General features: G+C 33.6%; 1 protein-coding gene across 1 annotated transcript in view; it reads right to left on the bottom strand.

The window, feature by feature from the left end:
• LOC133174731 (dynactin subunit 1-like) overlaps positions 1 to 24,781 on the bottom strand; it is a 36,466-nt gene extending 11,685 nt beyond the window's left edge. Inside the window, exons 1-28 of the mRNA XM_061309813.1 lie at positions 24,760 to 24,781; positions 21,691 to 21,801; positions 21,292 to 21,407; positions 20,082 to 20,202; positions 19,630 to 19,641; positions 18,622 to 18,854; positions 17,149 to 17,370; positions 16,160 to 16,231; positions 15,346 to 15,453; positions 13,065 to 13,161; positions 12,678 to 12,756; positions 12,416 to 12,575; positions 10,530 to 10,634; positions 10,078 to 10,179; positions 9,449 to 9,538; positions 9,137 to 9,256; positions 7,685 to 7,784; positions 7,135 to 7,220; positions 6,538 to 6,665; positions 6,269 to 6,437; positions 6,018 to 6,149; positions 5,406 to 5,489; positions 5,061 to 5,120; positions 4,819 to 4,921; positions 2,818 to 2,841; positions 1,868 to 1,888; positions 687 to 786; positions 474 to 567 (exon numbers count right to left, since the gene is read on the bottom strand). Coding sequence (XP_061165797.1) covers positions 474 to 567; positions 687 to 786; positions 1,868 to 1,888; positions 2,818 to 2,841; positions 4,819 to 4,921; positions 5,061 to 5,120; positions 5,406 to 5,489; positions 6,018 to 6,149; positions 6,269 to 6,437; positions 6,538 to 6,665; positions 7,135 to 7,220; positions 7,685 to 7,784; positions 9,137 to 9,256; positions 9,449 to 9,538; positions 10,078 to 10,179; positions 10,530 to 10,634; positions 12,416 to 12,575; positions 12,678 to 12,756; positions 13,065 to 13,161; positions 15,346 to 15,453; positions 16,160 to 16,231; positions 17,149 to 17,370; positions 18,622 to 18,854; positions 19,630 to 19,641; positions 20,082 to 20,202; positions 21,292 to 21,407; positions 21,691 to 21,793 — 2,841 coding nt within the window. The 5' untranslated portion in view covers positions 21,794 to 21,801; positions 24,760 to 24,781. The remainder of the gene's footprint in view (positions 1 to 473; positions 568 to 686; positions 787 to 1,867; positions 1,889 to 2,817; positions 2,842 to 4,818; positions 4,922 to 5,060; positions 5,121 to 5,405; positions 5,490 to 6,017; positions 6,150 to 6,268; positions 6,438 to 6,537; positions 6,666 to 7,134; positions 7,221 to 7,684; positions 7,785 to 9,136; positions 9,257 to 9,448; positions 9,539 to 10,077; positions 10,180 to 10,529; positions 10,635 to 12,415; positions 12,576 to 12,677; positions 12,757 to 13,064; positions 13,162 to 15,345; positions 15,454 to 16,159; positions 16,232 to 17,148; positions 17,371 to 18,621; positions 18,855 to 19,629; positions 19,642 to 20,081; positions 20,203 to 21,291; positions 21,408 to 21,690; positions 21,802 to 24,759) is intronic.
• Positions 24,782 to 26,188: the final 1,407 nt, after the last annotated feature.

The following is a 26,188-nucleotide window of genomic DNA, read 5'->3' on the forward strand; positions in this document are numbered from 1 at the left end:
CTAATATCAATCCTAACCTTTACTGAGGAAAAGCAAAAGAAATAAGACACAGCCAAATTACTAACTACACAGCATATGATGGAAACATTTCTGAGCAATGTTTGTCACACTGATCTTAGGACAATACAGAAATTTAACAAAACTGTCTATTTTTTAACTACTTGGACATAAGATTCATTTTAGATATTACATGCACATCAATGTCAAGAAATTTTACTGGAAGACAGTAACAATTCCTGAAGTGTAGGAGCTTTGCTTTCCAACAAAATTTTGAGACAGACCCAAGCTACTCTTTTAGCATGTTTAGTATTTATTTCTATTCTGCTATGACTACAAGTGCATCCTAGCAGAGGCAGAGCAGGGCTACCTGCTGAGATTTCTATGCCCCGTTTGTGACTTTGATAATACCGAGGCTTATTGTGATGTCACACATAATAAAAAATAATACACATCAAGCAAATATTTTCATGTACCGTTTTGTCGTGAGTCCCATCAAAGTCATACTCTCCATTCTCCATAGCATTTGCCACCTTATTCATTGTACCCACTACTTTACCAAAGGACATCCTGTAAAATATCAAATGATGATGTTTATAAGATGTAAAGTTTTATAACTTGTCAAACAGTTGTTCTCTTTATAATAATGGTTTGAACTAAAGTTTTTCTTCCCGTTGATTATAAATCACCTAAGACATTCGTAAGGTCCAGCGTCGTCTTTGCCGTACACTTTGTCACTCGTCTGGAATGCAATTTCTTCCATCTTTTTCGGCATCAAGCCTTCAGAGTCTTTAACAAAAATTTTAATAACATCCATGAAAAACAAAATCTAAGAGAAGCTGTTAGTGCATATAAATCATTATTTCTGACATGTCACAAGAAAGGAGATATTTATTCTTTTAATTAACACAAGTTTTAATATTGAAAACTACAACAGAACTCTCACTGTAAACAAGTAACACAAGTAGTACACAAAACACACACAAACACAAGTGATTTTAATGTTTTAAAGAATCTTAATATGTTTAAAAATCATCACAAGATATACTTCATCAAATTCTTTTATACTTTTGATATATATGTTTTTGATATCATACTGAAACAATTCCTTTTGATATTTATTTTATTGATATTTTTGTTAATTTCACTCCAGTACTAATGAGGGTTAATTGTTAATTAGACATTCCATATCACTCATTACCAGTCTTAGGTTTCAACCATGATACAACGTTGTCTAGAAGAATCAACCCATGCAAAGAGAAAAGTTATAAAGTATATACCACTGCAGTAATCATGACACAGCTGCAGTTTACAGAAGTTTTTGTGTGATAAGAAAACTCGTCAAAATATAAATACGTGGAGAATTTTTTGAAGAATAAAACTGTATAGAGCGTAAATAATGGGTCTAACCCATGGAGTCTTGGAGCACATCACAAAAGCTACCGAGCTCAATGGTGGGATCATTTACGACTTAGAATTAGCAAGGATTGACTGAGGAGATCAGTTAAATGTGTCAGACTCAGTTGGTTGCGATAATAAACCTTAAACTTTCATATCTTAAGACATGCACATTTCTGACGTTGTTGATTTTATAGGAATATTTTAAAATTGAGTTTTTCACTAGTTTGTAAAGGATCAGACCTGCAGCATCTTCTATACATTATTTTATCCTTTGATATTACTGTCTAGATCTTCCTCAATAAAATCATAGATTTAACTTAAGGCTAAAGCATTATTGTGATTGTACAGAATGAAGGAAACGTCCCAGATCATCAAACGTATGTTTGTCACAGTCTGAAGCAACTCATGCTTGACATGACAATGGAAGGAAAAGAGAAGTGAGCGAGCTTAATGGGTCTCAAAAACTTACTCCAATATTCACTAAAGTAATCTATCAATTTAACAATACATTCCAGAATAGAACTTACAACCTTGTTGCAAAAAATAAGAACTTTTTGAGTAAGCTGCATTAAAAAATATATTATTACTTTTAAAGTAATTGCTGAAATCTGAAATCAAAGTTACTGTAACATTAACTTTTATATTTGTCAGTGACAACAGCTTTAAATATGTAACATAACAAATATAATTATCTATATAAATATAAAAAACAGTCTTTAACATATCTCAATACAAATCACTCAATATCAGAAGAAAAAAACATGCCTGACTCAATCATCTCATGCTCAAACTTACAAGGAAAGAGATCAACTCAACCACTCAACACACCAGCAACAAAATCTCAACAGAGGCAATTCAGGTCATTTCTACGCTGTATATAAATATGGAGATGGAATTTTGCCGTTCCATCCCTTTTTGATATCTCTACAGTTTTCCGTTTAGTTATGCTGTTTGGATAAATGAAACAATTCTCCCTTTAACAACTTATCAATATCCTTTCACCTCTTAATTCCTTAAGCTGGAAAACTCTCTAAAGTTTATCTACTAGTTATCTCTGATAAACTGCTCTATTATAGGTTTCATTTCACTAGCATTTAGTTCAATCCAGCTCTATACTTAGTCTAGCAGTTTATTCAAACAAGCATTACTGCACATGTATAATCTAAACACATCCTAACACTGACTATGACTCTCCCGAAGTAATAGAGCTGCAGTATTGTGTCAATTTTAAATTTCATCAGTAAAAATAAAATTTTCTTTCTTATGTATCAGATTGAATGTTAAAGATAATATACTATGTAGCCATCATTATAGTGAAGCATTTGTTGCTCATTGCTGATAAAAATGAGTTGCTGCTGGTTGCTGAGGTTGCTATTTTCAGAAAATAAAAGACAGTAGCAGGCCTAGAGAGTGTGTTACCATGGTAGTCCTCCAGTTTTCCTCCTAGCAATAATATACAGCAATATATTTAAGAGATCAAAAATCAAATTTACTGCTTTTTTATCAACATAAGACCCTAAAAAATTGTGTGGATTATAAAATATCCAGTATCTAATTATTTTCTTCTATACTTAAACACTGGGCTTACAGAAAACGTACAAAATTTTCAAAATAAAGATATCAGGCTAATGTTTGTAGGTAAAATACACATCACAAATAAAATCAAATGTCAGCTCTGACTTAGCTTTATATAAGCTTAATTTGAGGTCGACAATCAGCAAACAGAGCTGAAGTTATGCTCCTGAATTTCCTTGGAATGACCTCACCTTAGCAGAACTTCAGGAAGAAAGAAGTTATTGATAATGAAGAGGGCTTAGTTTCCCCGAACCATAAGAAAAACTATGGTTTTGTAAAATTCAATTATTAAAAATACATGTATATATTCTGTGAAATATAGATGAAATATTTCCTTAGTGGCTGCATAGTGCAAAAAATTGAAATCTGTGAAAAAAGCTGTTGATAAAGCAAAACTATTCTAACAGTAAAACTTCATCATTTATGACAAATTCAACCGCTATACTTTCTTTGCTTGAGGTAGTTAATTGTTGTTCTATGCCCTACATTTAATAGATTTTTAATTAATAAATAAAATGTCAGTGTATGCATGCTTTATTAATTTGTTAATTAAAACTTACTCATACATGTTATACTTTGATTTAAAGCTCCATTTTATTCTTTCAAAATGTTTCTTTTCCCTTTTTTTCAAAACAAATTTTTAATCATTTAAAAAATAAAACATGAAAAAATTTTAATTTTATAAAGATGAACTTTTGCTACGTGCAATTTCAAAAAAAAATTAGCTGAGAAAAATTCTGTTTTTCACTGTTAATTATATCAATAATCACAATTATAATTATAATGCTGTCCGTGATTTCTTCATTCCGACACAAGTCTCAAATTAAATGAATAAAAAGAAATTATAAGCATATAAGTATCTTATTGTGAAACTGATATTAAATAAATATGTTTTCTATTGTGTGATATGCATACAATTAACTGTATATGTAATAATTATATGAATGTGCTAAAATTATACCAGCTGAGTCAGCCAATCAAAGCCATTCACTGTAACCTTGGTAACCACTCAAACTTAAAATGTCCGATCCAAGCCTTACCTGCTAATGTATCTGAATCAAACAACAGTTTACTTTTAATTACAATATTGTGGAAATCTATTGAATAAACAGCTGCCAGTTACCGTAACTCAATATCTTAGGCTAAATCTTTTAATTTGTAACATTTTAATAGTGCGTACTTTATTACATAGTATAGCTATGTATTAATAAAATCAAGTAAACTTTATTTAACCTAATACATATGTATGCCTGTTTTTTTTTTATCCTATACTAAGTGATGTTTTCATCCATTGGCTGCAAACAAGTATGATACTGAGCCATATTCACTATCAACTGAAGGCAGAATGTCAGATTTAGGTAATATCTAACTCCAGTTGTGATCATCTGACATGACAAGACCAATTTAATAATACATTTACGGTAGTCTAAGTAAAACATTTATACTTAAAGGCTTTGTAGAAAGATTATTTAAAGACTTTTTTTATGTATTTATGTCCTCTGTCAAACACTGAACATATAAATATGTAGTGACAAATGTACACAAGTCATGTACATAAATGTCATATCCATACTGACGATAGACACATGTAGATATTCACAGGGACATATTATCATGCAACCCAGAACATGATCTATGAATTACACTCATAAATCAACTTTATTCATTCCTTCCACAGTAAAGAATAAAGTATCCCTCTCTCAATTAAATGATCCTTAATCATCAATGACTCCTCCCTAAATTGATGATGACCCCCTCCCTTCATTTGACAATAAAAGACTTCTCCCTTCATTGACAATTAATGACACCCCCCTTTTACTTGACCTTTGATGACCCTTGTCTTACCGGTCATTAGAGCAGCCTGTTGCATGGCTCCAGCTGCCAGAAGATGCAGTGTCTTTGTTACCATGGTGATATTTTTACTGCAATCCAGTATCAAATCCTGAACCTACATTTGTAAGACGTAATAAATAAAAAAAAAAACCTGCTAACACAGATTTACACTATCATATCAAGTTCATGCTGAAAAGATCTGATTTTTTTCTACATTCTTTAGTCTATTTGGCTACATGACAATGTGTAAATACCTCTTTTCCAAAAGACAGTGGAGTAGCAGAGCCATCGCCTTGAGGGAGTCTTCTCTTTATCTAAACAATTGACAAACATTTACATAACTAGGTTAACCTTTTATTATTTTAAATAATCATCCAATACTAAATAATGTTATTGCACATGACAACAAATAGTCTGGCTTTATGTCAAACATTTACATAACAGGGTTAACCTTTTATTATTTTAAATAATCATCCAATACAGAATAATGTTATTGCACAACAAATAGTCTGGCTTTATTTTACCCATGTATTGACTAATTCACTGGAAATTTTCTCACAATATTTTCTGAACTTTGAACTCTGCTAAGAGATTCTTACTTTTCGTGCACACATCTTGGTATCATTGTTACAATTCTCAAGGTCTTTGAAGAGAATGGCTATTTCAGCTTTTTCCTGCCCAGGCTGAAAAAAAAACAATAAAGGAAAACAAATAAAATGAAATCATGTATTCTTTAAAATATGATATTGTCTGTGATATTTAAAATTGAGCATGTTGTATAGTAATTTAGTCACATACTCTAACCATCCTTTTGAGTTGTACAAAGTCTGTAGACAGATAATACTCACCAGCAATAGAACTCTGAGTCATGTGATACTCACCATCAGTAGAACTTTTAGTCGTGTGATACTCCCCATCACCAGAACTTTGAGACCTGCGATACTCACCATCAGCAGAACTTTGAGAAGTGCGATACTCACCATCAGTAGAACTTTGAGTCTTGCGATACTCACCATCAGCAGAAATTTGAGTTGTGCGATACTCACCATCAGTAGAACTTTGAGTTGTGTGATACTCACCATCAGTAGAACTTTGAGTCGTGCGATACTCACCATCAGTAGAACTTTGAGTCATGCTACACTCACCATCAGTAGAACTTTGAGTCGTGTGATACTCACCATCAGTAGAACTTTGAGTCTTGCAATACTTACCATTAGTAGAACTTTGAGTCGTGCAATGTCTGTAGACACACATTCTGTGGCACTCTGTACTAGCTTAACTTGGTCAGCCATCATAGCTGTACAATCCACTTTTTCTTGGGACAGATGCACTGAATGCAGTTGCTAAATAAAGATGTATTGCACTTCAGGCTTGTGTTTTATCAATTAAATGTACATTTATATTTTATATGAAATACAAGAGATTTTCATTTCTTCGTTACATTAATACATTTCAGCATTACCTGGAAGTAGCTGATGGATTTTTCCAGCAAATCCAGAGAAATTGTCTCATCAAGCTGATCTTTTCTGAGAAGTTCAATGAAGTAATCCACTGAAGTTTCATGAGCACTAATTTCTGGGAGCAAAGTTCCGATCTTTAGCAGTAGCTCCTCACTGCATGTCTTCAGTGCACTTTAAATCACAACAGATTACACAGATAATTAAAATCAACACATTTTTAAGAGTCTTCAATGGTTTTCATCTACTAGTCTAACCATACCTAAATACTTACTAGTCATACTGCCTCATTATCCCCTGTAGTGTACTCAGTAAGAGAACAAGATTTCTGGAGAAGCTGCACTGCTCTGCCCCGTGATTCTTCAACACACTTTCTCTGTTAACCTCTTCTGTCATCTCAAACTAAACAAATCAAAACAGTTTTATGATCTTCATTTCCACATCAAAGCTTGTGAGGTTTCAGAAAGATTTTTACATAATCTAAAATCTTCCTGAATTAAAATTCTTTATTTACTTTTTTTATGTCCTTAACCTGAGGTTACAGTTCTGCTTGACTGATTTATTTACTTCTGTACCTTGTCCTTGACATGTGAGGCTAACAGTTCCGCCTTTACTGACTTAATCTATCTCTGTTCCTTGTCCTTGACCTGTGAGGCTAACAGTTCCGCTTTACTGATTTAATCCATCTCTGTACCTTGTCCTTGACCTGTGAGGCTAACACTTCCGCTTTACTGATTTAATCTATCTCTGTACCTTGTCCTTGACCTGTGAGGCTAACAGTTCCGCTTAACTGATTTAATCTATTTCTGTACCTTGTCCTTGACCTGTGAGGCTAACAGTTCTGCTTTACTGATTTAATCTATTTATATACCTTGTCCTTGACCTGAGAGGCTAACAGTTCCGCTTTACTGATGATCCGTGGAATCATGAGTAATACTAGGATTGCATCATGGTCACCTGTACATTTAAAAACATTCCAGTCGTTAGCAACAGGAGGGGGGTGGACAAAATAATTTACAGGACAGCAAAGTGAATCAACTTTATCATCCATAATTTATTTTAGAAGAGATATTTTTTTTCTTCTCATAATTATATAATTTTTTTTATTCTATACTATAACTATTACTGAGTTTTAAGATTCATACAATTAATTTTCTGTTAATGGTAACTTATTCCTTAGTTACCTCCCCTTTTCATAAATGGTAAGCTTTTATGAACCACTGTTACAAACTGATTTGTTTGTTTTCTTGTTTTATATACGTGTCTGTCTGCCAGACTTACCTCCCCTGTTCATAAAGCTATCCCCCATGAATGACTGTAACAACCCCACGTGTCTGTCTGCCAGACTTACCTCCCCTGTTCATAAAGCTATCCCCCATGAATGACTGTAACAACCCCACGTGTCTGTCTGCCAGACTTACCTCCCCTGTTCATAAAGCTATCCCCCATGAATGACTGTAACAACCCCACATGTCTGTTCGCCTGTTGTACCTCCAGTTTTCTTAGCTCCATATCTATTGTCTGCAGGAATAAAAACAACATAGGAACAGCATGCATTACTGTTGAATATATATATATATCTCTGGGTTATAGAGCTTTTATCTAAAGAAAAAATAGGGGACATACAGGTTGAGATTATGATCATAAAAACACATCATATGGTAATGTCTTTCACTTACAACAAAGTGACATTCCTCTCAATCTATTGAGAAATTAGCAGCTAGGATCTAATGCTTCAATGACTTACCGACATCAAACATGACACTAAATACAATAATACTTCATAAGTAACATTGCATTTAGTTTCAGTGCCAAAAACATTAGTAGGAGTTTTTAAAAACACACACCTTTGCAGAAAAGTACATATACTTGAGAGAATATCACAATATTGGTGTGCTTCACTTCGTAAATTTTTGCGACATTTGACGTATCCTATTTATGTCAGGGCTTCAATACAGGCTGAAGGACAAAAAGGTTTTTCTAACCACTTTTTAATTTGATTAAATGACAAATGGACTAATTCTTTCACCAACAAACCCATATCATAGTAAATGGCATTTAATAAGCATAAATGAATTTTTCTACAGCAAAGCAGATACTCAAGCAATGTCAAATCAATTACTCCATTTAAAATTTTTATTTCTCTCTCTCTCTTTCTCTCTCTCTCTCTGTCTAACCCTATGTAAATGAAGGCAGTACTTTTTTTCACAATCCCACATGTACCTACACAGAGAAGGTATGTGTATGCTACGGAAATGTGAACAAAGCAAACAAATAAACAAAACTGTTATTGTTCAAAACAAAATGTGAAGCAAACTAAATCAAAACTGGAAAACCCTGTGGGAATCCCTTAGTTACTATGGTTACCCACCGATGCCATGGTCGGTGTTGGCTGTAAATAGAACATGTCTAACCTTAATTGATGCTAGGTTTACCAAGATGTTCTTTACAATGTCTGATATGAGGCAAGGCCAATCTGACAGATGAAACTGTTCACATTCATTTAATTTTGAGTAACATGTGAAAATGTGTTTTCTGTATTATGGTTATAATTAAAACCTTCAAGCCATATGTAATGAATATGTACTTAAAGAATACAATTGAGAATATTAATCAAAGTAAAAAGAATGTTTACATGTATTACAGAAACAAGTACGGCCATTTCTGTACAAGGTTATTACACAGTCAAGCACAGCTGTATTTGTACACATGTACTGTATTACACAGCAAAGCATGACTGTACTTGTACACGTTTTATACAGTCAAGCACAGCTGTACTTGTACAAACTTGTACATGTTCTTGAACACAGAAATATAGCTTCATTTCTCACACTGTAGTAAAATTAATACTTAGGACAATTTTCTAATTTTACCTTGGCATATGCCTTAGACTCAGCAAACTTTGTTTTGAAGTCAATGACCTCTATCGTGGGAGTGGCCTCAGACTTTTGTTCGGTCTCTTCCTGTCTACTTCTCATGTCACGAATTGTGTCCTGTTAAAAAACATGGTTATTCTTAAAACATTTCAGTACCACAACATACCTTAAGAAACTTAGATGAAGGATACAATATTAATAATAAAACATTTAAATATTAAATATCAAAATAATAAGAACAGATCTTTTATTAACACTCATGTTCCAATAATTCAATGTTTCAGTAGCACCTTAATTGATTTTATTTACCTGCAGTGTGGATACCAAGTCTCTAAATTTGCTGATGGTGGCTTCGTAGTCAGCAAATGTTTCTGATGTGGCATCAAGTTTTCTTTTAAACTACAGTTAAGTTTATCTGAAGCATTAGTCACCCTGAAGATGGTGCACATAAAATTATAATTCTCAATGGGCAGCATATGGTGTACGCTAAAAGCATTTAACAATTTCTTACCACCATGAAAAAAATGTAATGTAAATAATGTTGTATTGAAGGGTTGGAAGTTTGATATTATCAGATCTGTAGAAATATGTTGAGTGGAATATTTGACAGTCTACAGATACTGTATTATACATGTATTTGGCGGTGTATTCTATTTAGTGCATTTGGCAGAAAAGAGCTTCCACTAAATTAAGTACATTACTAAAGTTCTAGTACATATATTTTTTATCTAGCAATTTTGAAATGCACTAAATCAAAGTTATCAATTTTGTTAGCATTTCAACATCCTAAAAATTTCCATTTTTACAAAATCGTAACTACAGCATCTTCCAAGATACTGACTTAACATGTAAAATTCTGACTCCCTATGTGTTACAGATCAATTGTCAGATATTACAATTCCTTTGTTGTTGTTATCACCACCTGACCTTGACCTTACCTCATTGGCTCGCCCTGTAGCTAAGTCCAGCTCCTCGCGTAATTCTAACTCTGCCTCTCTAGCTGTTTCCTGTAGCTCTTCATTCATGTCATGCAAGGCTTCCTAAAAAAAAAAAAGATAGCATACTTTATTATATACCCATCATCATAGCATCCAGTTTTACTGTTGATTTCATCTGACAGTCACCACACTATCACAGAATCAAAAGGTCATGACCCCTCAATAACAACATTACTCTTTAGTTCAGACAGGTCATAACCACTGTTACTATGTAGACTCACCAGGTCATAACCATTGTTACTATGTAGACTCACCAGGTCATAACCACTGTTACTATGTAGACTCACCAGGTCATAACCACTGTTACTATGTAGACTCACCAGGTCATAACCGCTGTTACTATGTAGACTCACCAGGTCATAACCGCTGTTACTACATGTATGTAGACTCACCAGGTCAGTCTTTTCCTCCTCCAGTTCCTGAATCTTCTCCTCCAGAGCAAGATTTCTTTCTGTCAGAGTCTCTACCATCTCCTCTGCCCCCAAAGCTGCATCAACCTACAAAAAATATAAAAATGACATCACATCCACCTACACAAAAAATAGAAATGTCATAACATCACATCCACCTATAAAAAAAGATAGAAATGTCACAGTGACATCACAATCAGTTACACAATAAAAACAGAAATGTAAACTATGACCTCACTTCCACCTGAGATATGTCACAAATGTCACAGGTACCAAAGTCACAATGACATCACATCCATCTACAGTAAAACTTGCTTATAAACAAGTCTAGCGGAAATTAATTTTTAGTTCCTTACAACTAAATTTATTTATATTTATATCAGAATGAGTTTTGATATAAGGGATGGGGAAAAGATACAACTTCCCTATAAAGAAGAATTCCTTATCTAAAATAAGGGAGTTTTAACTCTACACAGATAGAGTATTTTTATTTCCGACCTGTGACCTTTGACCTATTTTTTACTTCTGACCTGACACCTTTGACCTATTTTTATTTCTGACCTGTTATCTCTGACCTATTTTTACTTCTGACTTGTAACTTTGACCTATTTTTATTTCTGACCTATAACCTCTGACCTATATTTATTTCTGACCTGTGACCTTAGGGCTGGGATGATTAGGGGTTCAATTGATTCCGTTCAGTTTTGGTTCAGAATGATACGGTTCGGTTTTTTTTGATTCGGTTCGATTTAACCTTAAACAATCCAAATATTTCTCATTATTAATGAAAAATAATAATCTCTGCTTTATAAACTGATTAAACTCCTTTACTTCAGTCCTCACAAAAACTTTTCTGAGACACTAACAAGTGGGGATAGTGGATTTGATATTTTTACTGGCAAAAGTAAAATTTCTACTAGCCCAAAAACATAATAAAATTTGAAACTTTTGTTGTATTTAGTTATTTTATTCCATCTACATTTCATTATGAATTGCTCTTCATTTTTCTTCTGCTTATATTTCTCTATTTGCATCTTCTTCTGAGTCATTAATAAATAAATAATCAGAGAAATTATTTAATGCTGAATTTAATAGAATGAAGAATCATGTTTTGGATACCTTCTAACATAGTAGTATACATTTTTTTCTGATCATTGGACTTCCTCTTCCAAAATGAAGTGAAAGCTAGTGATTTATTTTTTTAATTCAAATTATCAAATACAATGTTAATATATTTTTATTACCCTTGTAAATATTTACTTTTCAGTGAACCAGTTGAGTAGTTGGAAATAATTTAATCAATTAATGTGATCCCTTCATGTATTTTCCATAAAATCGGGATGGAGGAAATTTGGATTAGTAAAAAAAAAGATGATCTTTTTCATGGTCTTTAGAAATAAATAATGTAGAAGTGCTAAAAGAATTAGATAGATGACATTTATGAACAAGAGAACCACACTTCTTTGATTTTTTTCATTGATTTGGGATTTAAAAGCAAAACTTGGAAAATACCTGCTACTTTTTTCACTAGCCAGTCGAGCTATTTACTAGCCCATAACAATATAAACTAACCTCTATTGCAAAAGGAAAGGACATTTGTGGAATTAAAAAAAATAAATCACTGACTTCAAACTGGCACAATCATTATAAAAAGTATTGAAATCATGAAAACAAACAGTGAAACACTTCCGATCTCCAATTGGTGGCCATTTTTGTTTATACATGTTATGTAAATTTTGAACCAAACCGAACCGAATTCCGGAATTCTGGATCAGTACACCGAATCAAATAGTATGAACGGCGTTGCACCGAAATTTTCAGTGCACCGCACAGCCCTATTTGACCTGTGACCTATTTTTATTTCTGACCTGTTCCTTAAGGTCAATCATCTGCTGGGACAGTTGCTCCACCTCTCCCGCGAACCTCTCCTTGTCTTTCTTCAGATTTGTTATTTCCGTGGTAAATTTCTCGTTGGCTTTCGTCAATCTCTGCACTTCCTGTTTCTCTTGGTTTGACAAGTCCCTCATTCTAAAACAAACATGGAATATCCTTACCATGATGCTTACAGAGTTATATTACAAGTAGTTCCCGGACTGTACATTATTTGTTCATTAATTAGTTAAGACATACTTAACGAGGGCCTCTCTCAGTCTCTCGATCTGTTGGTCTTTCTGTTTAAGTTCATACTCTGAGGCTACACCTGATGTCCCTGTAACAAACATACAAACTCAGTCATCAAATAACTTTGTTTAAATGCAGATGTTGCAGCAATAACTTAGGGTATTATATTGCAATTGAAGATTTGGCATTGTTTGTCTATAAATGAATGTCATCTGCACATTGATGAAATATTATGACTATCAGGACTAAATTTTTAGTCTTGATGCAAGTCAAGGTGGGACCTGTATCTTTAAAACTTCATGAAGGATAGGAAAAATGTCATGTAGCTTCTCAAAATAAATTTCAAGTTTTTGTCCAATACTTGTATAAAAACATTAGTTTCTTCTTGTGATATACCTTTCTCGCTGATCTCGTTCTTGAGAATCTCGAGATCCATGGCGAGCTCCTCGGCACGCTCTCGAAGTGTGTCCACCTCCTGTTGAAGTCCTTCTGCCTGTTAAAACATGATTGAAAGTAGATTTATGTTTCTTCTTTAAACAATTGGGAAACAAAGTTATATGTGTCTCCTTGTTTTTTAAATTCTGCAATGCTTGTTTTCAAACATACATGTAGATTACGATAAATTGAATTCCAAAGTCGGAAGTTAAATTCAAATTTATATACAAATACTCAAAACAGAAGAGTAAGAGTCAGTCATGTAAATGGTGTACACATTTTAATAGCGATTCTGTGTAACCACTTAAACTTCTTTGCCATGCATGGTCACCGATTTTGATGAAACTTTGCCCATTATTACAACTTGACACCGGAAACATATCAAACAAAATTTCGTTGCTAAGTGTCTTGGTTGCCATGGTAACAGCCAGAAAAGTTGAAAAAATTGAGATTTTCGGCTACTTTGAATCTTTATTAAGCCTTAATAAAGACTAAGAAAAACAAACAAACCATTCTCACAAAAACATGACACCTTGTTCCCAATTATGCTATAAAGAAACTATTTAGAATTTATCTCTAAGTAAGTGGTAACCATGGGTACATTTGGAATACATTTTAGATGCTGAAAAATGCTGAAAAATGCTCAATATTCACAAATGATAGATGTTACATGATCAAACTCAATCAACAACTTAAAAAAAAACAATAAAAAATATTTGACCTTAAGTAATCAGGTATTGGCAATATTATTCTAAAAATAACTTTCATGGTTGCCATGGTAACACAGTGTTACCATGCAAAATCTGTTGCTATTATTGGGTTAATGCTACTATCTTGAGGAAAAACAAGAAAATTCATGACTGGCACATATACATCCTTAGGACCTTGCAACACCAACAACATAAGAAAAATTGGGATTAATTGTTTTTCTGCAGTGTAACCATGGAAACAACGTACTAGTTGTTTAAAGTGATATACTTCTTGCTGCTTTAGAAATTTACTTACCTTTTAATCAAGAAACATATTATTTGACTAACCTTGAATAGTACTTATCTGGTAGAACTAAAGTTGAATATCATATATTGATAAAGTTTGTTGAAAAATACAACACTGTTGCTATGGTTACCAAGAAGTGAAAATGTTCGATTTTGTTAATTTCATATCAATATTAAACCCTATGTGCCAGCTTTTTGCATCCAGTTAGAGATTGGGTGGTAATCAAAATTGAAAGTCAGGTTAGTTATTCATAAATATCAATCATAAAAGTTTTGGGAATCTACATACAAGGGTACGTATCCAAGGAAACATAATATTTTTCACATTTTTAAGCATATTTTTTCGGTTAATTTCCATAGCAATGCTCTATTTAAAGAATTAAATTTTTGAAATGTGAAAATTAGGGTCACACCAACGCCATTAAAAATTGATCATCAGTTATATAGAAATATGTTTTTTAAAAAGATAGGATAAGATTGAAACACTAAGAGAAGAAATTCAAAATCCCTTCGTGGTATTAAAACCATGACAACCATTTCCAACCCTTAAGAAATATCATATTTCGTCCTTGGCATATGTTTCAAGGATCTTTTGTCTATTATTTGCTTGCTTTTCAACCTATAATTGTTTTTATTTTTAAGTGTATGACTTTTTAAAATTAAATGAACAAAATTATTACTTTTGAATACTTTGTTTCCATAGTAACGTATATAATAGTTGGTTTACCAAACATGTTTATCAAATATTTAAGACACCAGACCTTCAACTTTCAGAAACAGTCATTACCACTTGTTTGCTTTGCCGCAAACGTTAATTGTGGGACTCTGAACATGTTGAAAAATGCCATTTTTCAAACTTTAGGACGGGTTGCTATGGAAACCATGACACGTAGCAACCAATTTTTGCCTGATTTGAGTTTAAGGTATCAAAGACTTTCATCATAGAGAGTTTGGAGAAATTCTGAGACTATGGGTGCCACAGCTCCTATATAAAAGTTCAAGTCATTACAGAGAATGGCTCTTAAGAGCTGAATTAATATTTTGAAAAATTTAGTGTTGCAAATGTTATTATTTATCAATAAAAAATTGCCCTCAAACTAAAACTTCTTTATGAATCTCATATACAGATTTATACAAGTACCTGTTAATTTTTGACTTAATATATACCATTTATCATGTGAGGCTCATGTTCAGACACCACATATACATGTACATATCAGGGGGTTTATTTAACAGAAATTTTTTACCTTCTCCTCAGCCATTTCTTTATCTAGTGTCGCTATTTCTACAGTCTCCGCAAGGTCAGACATCTCGTCTTTATAACGATCAAAATTCTCCTGAATGTCCTTTGCGTCCTAACAAAATCACAAACCATATCCAACGGTAATTCTCAATATACATGTAAATCTCTTAAAAAACTGAAAACATAGATTACATAAAATTCAACAAATTTAAGACCAACAGCTACCGTATATACTCGCCTATAAGTCGGTTTTTTGGGAGTTAAACTTTGGTCCAAAACTCTTTATCCGACTTATACGCGAGTTATAAAAAGATTGGTATTTCAGTTGGTCAATCCCTTTAATTTAAGCTTAAAAAATACTAGCGACTTATAGGCGGACCGACTTATAGGCGAGCATATACGGTACATTTAAACCTCAGATCTTAGACTGAATTCTACATAGCAAAAAAAGAAAAACATAAGTTGTGATGTTCTTTTAATAAAATTAAAAGTACACTGTATTTACTAAATATACATGACTGTGTATTGTATATTACAGGAGATACAGGTAAATATTTAGCAGTAATCAAACAATTCTTCTCATCTGATCAGGCTAATCTTTTTGTCCTTTTCTGATAAAATAACTGGTTTTCGTTTTGTATTTCTGATAAAATAATAATCAGTAAGATAATGTATTCCTTTCTTTGGTTCAGCCTATTTTCTGAACTGTTTGTCTTACCTTTTTAGCTGCCTGGAGCTGTGTCAGTGATTATGATCTCTATGTCATACCTTTTTAGCTGCCTGGAGCTGTGTCAGTGATTATGATTTCTAGGTCGTACCTTTTTAGCTGCCTGGAGCTGCTGTTGTAAATCTTTCTGTGTTTCCTGCATCTTACTTTTGTATTCTTGGAGCTGTACAAAAAATCAGAGCAGAGACTATAACCAGTTGGAATTTTCTACTGACAAATCAGAAAACAAAGACTGATTTATGACACTATTTATATTTTTTCTTTCCTTATAAAATCATTAAGACTACATTATAAACATTTTATGGATTCTTTTAAAGATTTTTAAAGATCTTCATTATCAATCTCTGATATTTCACTAAAAATTATTCGGTCATTTTAGGAATGACTCTAATTCTTGGCCAAATTATTCGAGTATAACCTGGTTTGGGTCAGTTTACGCTTTATAATACGCGAAGCGGATTATAAAACAGCATAAACTGACCCAAACCAGGTTATACTCGAATAATTTGGCCAAGAATTAGAGTCATTCCTTATAATTTAATTTTAGAATCATTAAATAACTATGGGTGTAAATTTTCATTACTTTTTAATAGTTCAAATTTGCCGCTCAATAATACAACCGTAGTAACGGAAGTAACGGAAGTGATGGGAATCGAGGGGAGGTAAAAACTGATACATAGGCCTAGCAGCCATGTTGGTTGTTTACATGTGGTAAGATCGAATTATTGTTTGAAATTAAAGGTACATTTATTAGATCTGGAATTTTCCATGAATCCCGAGGACTGGAAATCATCTGTATGGATACAGATGATTCAGCTGGTTGTCAGGGGGGTGTGTCCCCATACCAAACCAGGTTATACAGAAATAATTTGTGTTCCTTTTTGGATATTAACCAATCAGAGGCTAGAATACAAACAAAATTAAATTATTAATATTTATATCTCCAATTCCCCATGACCAAAGGAGGGGCTGGTACTGTGGTACATGTTCATCAAGGATATAAGAGGACTAAGTAGCTGAGTAAGGCATCATTGTTCCATTGAGTTTTTTAAAGACAATGTGACTCTATATACACTGTACCTGCTGCAGCTGAATCTTGGCTTTCTCAAACTCCTTCAGTTTAGCTTTATCCTCGGCCCTCTTTATCTTCAGTGTCTCGAGTTTCTCATTGAGATCTTTGATCTCGGCTTTCAGACCCTCCATCTCCTGTAGTTGTTGCAGACTGGACATCTCGGGTCCAGCGCTGAGCAGTGAGCTGTCCAGGGACCGGGTCATGGAGGACAGGTCTGGGATGGAATCCGTCTGGAAAAATGACAAACATTTGATTTTCACAGTTTAAGATCAATACAATGTACACGTATGATGTTTTCTTTTTTTTTATTATGATGAATGTCAAGAGAATGAAAAGGAACATTTCTAAAAAAAAAAAAAAAATCACTTTATTGACATTACCATGTTGGCATACAGTCATGACATAAATATAGGATCTCCCATGATTTGTAGTTGGATATGATTTTTATCCAACGAGTTGTGTGTTTTTTATCCCCGAGCCTTGGCGAGGGGATAAAAACACACAACGAGTTGGATAAAAGTCATATCCAACTACAAATCATGGGAGATTCTTTTTATCCCTTGTTTAATACTTCACAACCATTGTTTTACACTGTTTTATATAGGACTCCACTTCATTTTACTTCATCACGCTAACGCAAAAACCATTGTGACGTCACAACTGCACTTAACTGTGGATTATGAAAAATTTATCCAATGAGTCATATCCACGGGATAAAGGGGTAAACATGGGATAAAACAAATTAACAAGAATAATACATATACAAAGTGACAATAAAATAGAGAGAGAAATTCATAACTAAGCATTGTCTATTACTGGAGATTCACATAGACACCAGAGGGCCTACAATTCTACCATGTAAGAACTCTCTCTGGAATAAGTTACTTTTTATTGTAGTTTTCCTTTGGCATCTGGAATTTTTTCTGACCCATTTGTACCTCTATTTCCCCTTTTGTGACCCTCTCTGGGGTATTTTCTTTCCTCTGGTTCTTCTTCTCTCTGGGATTAATACTAACCTTTCCCTGCATCCCCCCCTTGGTGCCCCTCTCTGCTATTCCTCACCTTTCTCTTGATTTCTGTTTTACTCCTCTGTCTGTGAATATCCCTCCCCCTTCTAATTTCTCTTTATCTCATCTCTGACATTGCTTATATATGTAGGTATTTCTTCTGACTTTCCCTTGAGTGCCTCTCTATGTGATTATTTACCAGTCTCTGACTTTCCCTTGAGTGCCTCTCTATGTGATTATTTACCAGTCTCTGACTTTCCCTTGAGTGCCTCTCTATGTGATTAGTTACCTTTCTCTGACTTTCCCTTGAGTGCCTCTCTATGTGATTATTTACCAGTCTCTGACTTTCCCTTGAGTGCCTCTCTATGTGATTATTTACTTTACTTTTCTCTGACTTTCCCTTGAGTGCCTCTCTATGTGATAATTTACCTTTCTCTGACTTTCCCTCTAGTGCCTCTCTGTGTGATTATTTACCTTTCTCTGACTTCCCTTCGGAGTGCCTCTTTGGGATTCTGCCAGATTCTCCTCACTAGGTGTCGACTCTCGACTGCTGCTCTCACGTCCAGTTTTTGGCCCTGGTAACCTTGACATTGACCCTCGACCTTTAGGGGTTGAGAGTCCACTACCAGTACCAATTTTTGAAAGGTCAGAGGGCACACTGGGGGCCTTCTTAGGGGTCCCACTTAAATCTGCCAAATTCTCAGAACCTGTTCAAAAACATTTCATATCAAAAGTATATTACTCTGAACAACAAATAATAGTCAAATTGATATTTTCACTAAGATTTATACTCTGAACTATAGGTTTACAATTATAATTTATTCCTTTTTCATACATTGTCAAAAATGTATTCAATAATATCAAACTCGGCAACTTGTTGTTGTCTGCACAGAGCTGAACTATTTCATTCAAATAGCCAAATCATGCTATATATAGTTTGTGTATGTACTGGCCATAAGAATGAAAAGAAATGGTTAATTGATATGTATATACCCAGTTTCATTAAGAAATGAGGCTTCTTCTATATGAGGTTACTTTTGAAACTGTACATGCATTATGTAAAATATATAATTCAAGATATGGAATGACATGAAATTATATTAATAAAGATATTCTGCTTATACTAAGCTACAAAAAAATTGCAAGAAATAGAATTTTCCATACACACAATATAAAAATACATCTAAGACATTTTAATGTGTTGTACTTCTATTGTTGAAATTAACTGATGTCTGTAAATGGTAATGTTACTATGATCAATATATGATCAATATATGATGTTGCTTTTTTATGTTTTATATCACTGATCATAGATAATTTGATTTCCAAATAAATTTAAATAATTCCTTTGAAATATATATACAAAATCAAGATAAATGCAGAATGTGATTTTTATTTATAGTACATATTCAGTGTATATATATTTGAAAGTCCATTCTGAGAAGAAAAAAAATCAACCAACATTTTCTCATTATCACTTACGCTGTCGAAATCCTAAAATATATTGACCCATAATTAAATTACATGGGTAAGTCATAAAAGGTTAATTACATTGTAATTTGTACAAACAGTTCACTGAAGCCTGTAACAGAGTATCCAGAATCAATCAGAATTTATTGATATACACGTAAATATCTAAATCTATTTAATGACACATTTTGTTAAGCATGCAAGATTAATTGTCATACATGCATCATTGTTTTTAAAGCAGAAATTGAATGAATTTTTTTTATATTTTACTGCAATAACAAAGAGCAGTTAATCCTTATTTTTAATTATCACTTCAAATTACATTTCTTAAAACAAATACATTTACTTGTCAGAGCTTTCAAAAATTTTAGGGATATTTATTCTGCAGGCATTAAATGTCAAACTCACAATATTTAAACAGATGCAAACATTCACCATATGCAGCTACATATATATATGCTTACTTTTGCCAGCATAACTTGGGGGTCGGAGTGCTGATTTTTTTGCTGAGGAGGTTGATGGAAGTTTGCTGGCAGGGGTCGACACCGGTGTCTTTGGTCCAGGTCCTTCATCCAAGATTGTAATCTGTTAGGAACAATAATCTATTAACTACACACATAATTTTTGTCTGTGTCTATGTCTGTGTCTATATCTGTGTCTATGTCTGTGTCTATGTCTGTGTCTATGCCAAAACCAACGATGAGTGAACTTATATTAAAAATCAAATTCACTACATACAATAATTTTGAGTAATAGTATTGAACTTGAAATTGTGGAGGCCAAGACAATGATTTATACATATCTATATTGACTTCTGAAGTATTACAGTGATAAAATCCTGATCAGAATCACTGACAGTGAGACAAAGGTGTGATGGAATATGTATCTGGGGCTGTTGAGAAATATTCTGTGATTCGGGTCCCACTGCTGACAGGGCTCTCACACCACTTTTTGGGACTGGGGTCGGGGCCTTTCAAATTGGGAAAATTACCATCATTTGGGGGAACATTGGAAAAAAATCTCATCAAATTTTGCTTTTCTAGCATTTTGTTATTTAATTCTGGTTTTGAATAAACTGTTAAACAGAACAAACATGGGTAGGCTATTAATGGAAGTACATTGGCTTTGTTCATTACTAACTTTGAGTGTTGAAAAAGTGGTTATTTGTCTCTCAGAGTGAAAATCACTAGTCACATCCTCCTGATTTTCCTTGATCACATGGTCATCGATGCTTTCAGATTCAGCTTGAGACTGATTGGTGGGCATGGTGCTTGGCGCAACTGACTGCTGTTTAAATAGAATGTCTTTTTTTGGCTCCTAGATGAATTTTCTTGACATTACCTTAATCCGTAATAACAATAACCTGGTTCCCCAAACCAGTTTACTCACCTATATGTGGTGTGAACTAATAAATGCAATTGTACGCAGAACTAGTTAGTTTCACTTTCACTTGTAAGTGTTTGGGGTTTTTTGGCGATAGTTTCATCGATTATAATTTTAGAAAAATATTTTGCTATAGAAAATTAGAAAATTTTCACCTTTCTTTTGCGGAAAAAGGTACCTTTTTTGCATTGGGAACGGGGCCGTTCAACGGCCGAAATTATAGAGAATCGAGAGCCCTGTCTGATAGCCTGACAAACATCTTAAGGATGAAATCAAACATTTAATACAAACCTGTGACTGCCTCACAAATATTCCATGATTTGGTTCACATGTAAAATATGTCTTCCCCTGCACTGTTCCATTGTTCTTTCCTTTCTCTTCATCCAGAACGACACCAATCCACTTACCTAGAAACAGTTAATGTATAAAAGACAAGTTCACATCACATCAGAAATTCTGACTATCAGAGGAATAAACCAATCCATTTACCTGACTATTTTCACTATTAAAATATATAACAAACAAGTTGAAGTTACATACGAAAATTTGACAATCAGGGGAAAAAAGTATGCACAATGTCCCTCCTAATACTGGTAAAACAGTCCTTTTAAAATTTCTAAATTTGTACAAGTCTATAAATCATTTTCATCTACAACAAATCAAGTGTATTATCATGTTGATTATATTTACCGCTAGAGAAAAGTGTGGTGCCGACGTAAGCCACTGATCCTACCAGACCTTTGTCTGTCAGCTCGACTCGAGTTCCAACTTTGACAGACTTACCGTCTGCCATCGTCAATTCTGAAACAGAAATAGTATCATGTGTCTGCAACATAAATATTACAGTCCCTGAAACGTTCTACTTTCCCATTTTTCCGTTCGCTCACCGTTCGTTCACCGTTCGTTCAGCGTGCGTTCACCGTTCGTTCACCGTGCGTTCACCGTTCGCTCTCCGTTCACAGTTTTGCGTTCACCGTTCACCGTGCGCTCGCGTTCACCGTTCACAAAGCGTTCAGCGTTCGCTCTTCGTTCCGTTCACTTTGCGTTCACCTTGCGTTCAGCGTTCACCTATCGTTCAGTTTTCATTGCCATTCGGAACTCCGAAGTGAAAGGACTTATCTTTTTGTAGTTAAGGAGTTACAGTTTTTTTTTTTAAACTAACATATCGTGTTTGAAGAATCATTATTTCATGAGGAAAAATATCTACGATATATATTTTTATTATTTTAACTTAGCTGTTAGGTTATTTATTAAATTACTCTGGAAAATAAATGTTGTTACAAGCATGTACCTATGTAGAACGATGCTGAAATATTAAATTTAACTAAGGGCAATGTGCAAATACTTCAAGCACTGCAACATTTTGTTGTTTTGTTAAAGACGACAAATCATTAATGGAGATATAATTATTCAAGTCAAATAATTACGCAGCAAAATTACGAAAATATTTATTTCTAATACATTTTTTTTTTCAATTACTACAGAAAATAGAATAGAACTAGTACTAGTTCTGAGAGTTATACATAGTACTGCGGATATCCTGTTAATTTATTATCTTTAGAACGAATTGAATTGATAGTGTGGTTAAAGGAAATATTTATTTAAAATGTAATGCACTACAGAATTTCTCTACTGTAATATGTAAAGTATATAGTTATAGAGAAAAAAAAAACTTTCTTCACCGTAACTTAATATGTTTGCTAATCGATATGATTAATACCCCCCCCTTTCCCCCTAAATCGATGACTTAGTCAGTACCATATTTCCAGAATGTTTTAATTAACATTTAAAAAAAGCTACGGTCTTTTTTAGAAAAAAAATTTCAGTCTCAAAACAAACATGCATCTAAAAAAGTCACAAAACAATAGTAGATCAAAATGTACATGTGTCGGCGGTGGTATTTGAAATTGGCAGAGAGTATGTTTCACATTCAAGTGTTAATGCCTAATGTATTTTATTAATTTATTATTCAAATGTTGGAATCAAATCTAGAAATGATAAAAATAAATGTTATAACTTGTTGGAAATACTCGCACTTCGTCTTCGATGTGACGAAACTTTCACACCTGCACAGTGTCGAATGATTTTGATTGACAGGACAAGCACGTGGACTTCGTGTGAACTTGAAGCAGGAAAATAAAAAACAAGTATGACTGTCAAACAAATGACTGTCAAACAAATGGATATGATTTGTTGATAAAAAAAAGTTACTTTCACTGTCTGATATATTTAGAAAAAAATTTCCGAGTTTTTGTTTGATATAGGTACAAACATTTGGTGAAGCCTGAAAGGAGGGGGGGGGGCTAAAACTGAATATTACTCTCTCTCTCTCTCTCTCTCTCTCTCTCTCTCTCTCTCTCTCTCTCTCTCTCTCATTTGTCTGTTTAATAAAAACTATAACACCATATTACTTAAATATCAAGTTCTATAAATTGAATTTATAACAAATAATATGAATATGTATTTTTGTATCATCATGATCTTGTTCGAGTATAATCACGGCCATCTAGAGATGCATGTAGACGTCTGCTCAATAAATCATAATGAAAAATAGAAATGACACATAATATATTATTGTTTTAAATGTTTAAAATACGAGCGTATAAATGTAATTAATTTTTTTTCATTACTTTACACGAAATCGCCTTGACACGGAGATATATATATATATGAATATAAGTTACAACCGCTTTAATTCATTCTTTAAATCATAAGATTTCTCTGATTTGTTATCAACTAAGAATAAACATTTTTATTTTCCAACTAAAAACAATATCTTTTATACTTCAGCGTTCGGCAACAATTGCAATGTTTTAATGCTATAAAAAACGTGTGATTAAAAAACTTAATGTGCATGCATCGTCTTTCTGAGGACAATTTTGGAGAATTTATTTTATTGACTTAATTATTCATTCATTTATTTGTTTACTTATTTATTATTATTATTTTTTTTTTTTTGGCACCTGACATTATAATACAATAAAATAATTTCAATGCAAGGAAAAGATCAGAGGCATTCCGAATATATCGTTCATCTTGCGTTCACCGTTCGTTCACCGTTCACTTTGCGTTCGCGTTTGCGCTCCGTTCGCGTTCTGCGTTCGCTCACCGTTCACCGTTCACACATCGTTCACCAAGTTGCGTTCAGCGTTCACACATCGTTCACTCACCGTTCGCTCTGCGTTCGTTCAGCGTTCGTTCACTGTTCGTTCAGCGTTCGCTCACTGTTCAAGTGGGAAAGTAGAACGTTTCAGGGACTGTATATGATTCATTTGGCTGGTGAAGATTAAATCAGCTAGTGAGTGCCACTGCCTTATATCAAGGTCATATCTACAAATAAAATAGGAAGATAAAAAAAAATGCCATAGACACCATATTTATATGGTAAACAAGCCATATGTGTAAAGGAATTGCATCTGACTTGTAATATTTCATAATTTATATGATTTTCAAACATGCTGAATGACTGATATAGAGTAGGGGAGGGTTGTATGAGCCTGTCCACAAAGTACCTATGATAATTTACTGGTCTTCACCAATTTTAGGGTTTAAAAGCAGCCTTTGTCATCCAGTTTGGGATTAATTCTACATTGAAATGACTACAATTTAGAATGGAAACTGTTCAGCATCAGTGAGTGACTCAGTCTATTTGGCTAATTTGGGGTCATTAAAAAACTTCATATCGTTTATTAAAAACAAAGCAATAACATGCATCATGCACAGACTTATAAAACATTAGAAAATATGCCTGTTACTTACAGGAATGTACACGCTGATGTTTCTGATACGAGTGATCAATTTAATGATGGATCGCATGAATTCATCTATGCGAGACCGCTCATATCAGTGAAGATAATTTTTTTTTCATCACTCTTTAGCAGTTTTGCCCGTATTAATAATTTGTCATAAAAGTATTTTCAAATAATCATATCGCCGATATTATCATAAATTATCCGCCTCTTGTCTTCAGTGTATATTTTTCTAAATGTTATATGGGATCAAAAAGCGGCTCTGATGTGTTTTGTGCCAAGGCATTTCGACCCGACGTCCTTAGTACCAAAATTTTAGTTTCGATGTCGTTTTAAATTACGCTTATTATCTCTGCAATCGTTACTCATTTAATTTTGTTATATGACTGAACAATTCCTAACTCTCAGATTGGCTGAGACCAAACACTGCAGAAAAAAAATACTTTATGTTTACCTGTAAGTACATATGTACGTGATCTTGCGGGTGAACATAAGGATTTGTTTTTTCTACATTGGACTTAAAACAGATTGAAACCTACCAAATCGATACAAATAATTCTAAAAATTTATTTCGATTGCACCCGACTTCAACTCAGCTAAACATATTCAGGTAAATAGAATAAGGGGGGGGGGGCTATTTTTCTGAACGTAAATTCTTACTATTAAGAAAAATTGGAAGATTGGAAGACTGGTTGCCCACCCCACCCCACATTCTGATACAGTATAGTCAAATCGTATGTTAATGAACCATACCCTCCCCCTCCCTCGAAATAAAATTTGAGATTAGAGAATTCTCCTCTGTTGGGGGGGGGGGGCTGGGAGTTTAAGATTATTTCAGGTAAGTTGTCAATTTTTTTCCCTTATCAGCCCCCCTCCAACGTACAGAGATCTGTATTTTAATCAGATTGGTTTGCACCTATAATAGATTAAGAAAATCCAACGTGTTGTGGTCATTTTAACCCCGCTTCTCTCATTGCATTTGGCTAGGACTTCAGCAAATTTGAACTAGATGGCATGGATTGCTTACCGAGTTTGTATGATTTAATCGTATAATTTAAAAAATATATTGCTGGGGTTTTTTTTTAAGTCAATACAATGATTTAGCATCCTTCGAAGTACAATATTCACCTCGCCTTTCGGGCTCGGTGAATATTGTACTTCTCTGGTATTGACCTCAAAACAGCAATAATTGTATAATGTCGATTTCTATAGCTTTAAAATCCCACTGGGCATGGAATAAAAAAATACAAATAAACTCGCCGAAGAAGCAAACTTTTGGGTGGTAAAAAGTAAGTTAATAATAAAACTTTAGTTAATAACTTTAAAATTGTATACAAAATTGATATTTTACCTTCTCCTTCAGAATTCATTGCATGGCATTTTCGCTCTAGGAAACAGATGTCTCCTATCCACGCATTGTTAAATAGCAGTCGGCCATT

Source organism: Saccostrea echinata, unplaced genomic scaffold (assembly GCF_033153115.1).
Source record: "Saccostrea echinata isolate AGI-Se365-2 ecotype Australia unplaced genomic scaffold, CSIRO_AGI_Sech_v1 ptg000059l, whole genome shotgun sequence".
In the NCBI taxonomy this organism is placed as follows: domain Eukaryota; kingdom Metazoa; phylum Mollusca; class Bivalvia; order Ostreida; family Ostreidae; genus Saccostrea; species Saccostrea echinata.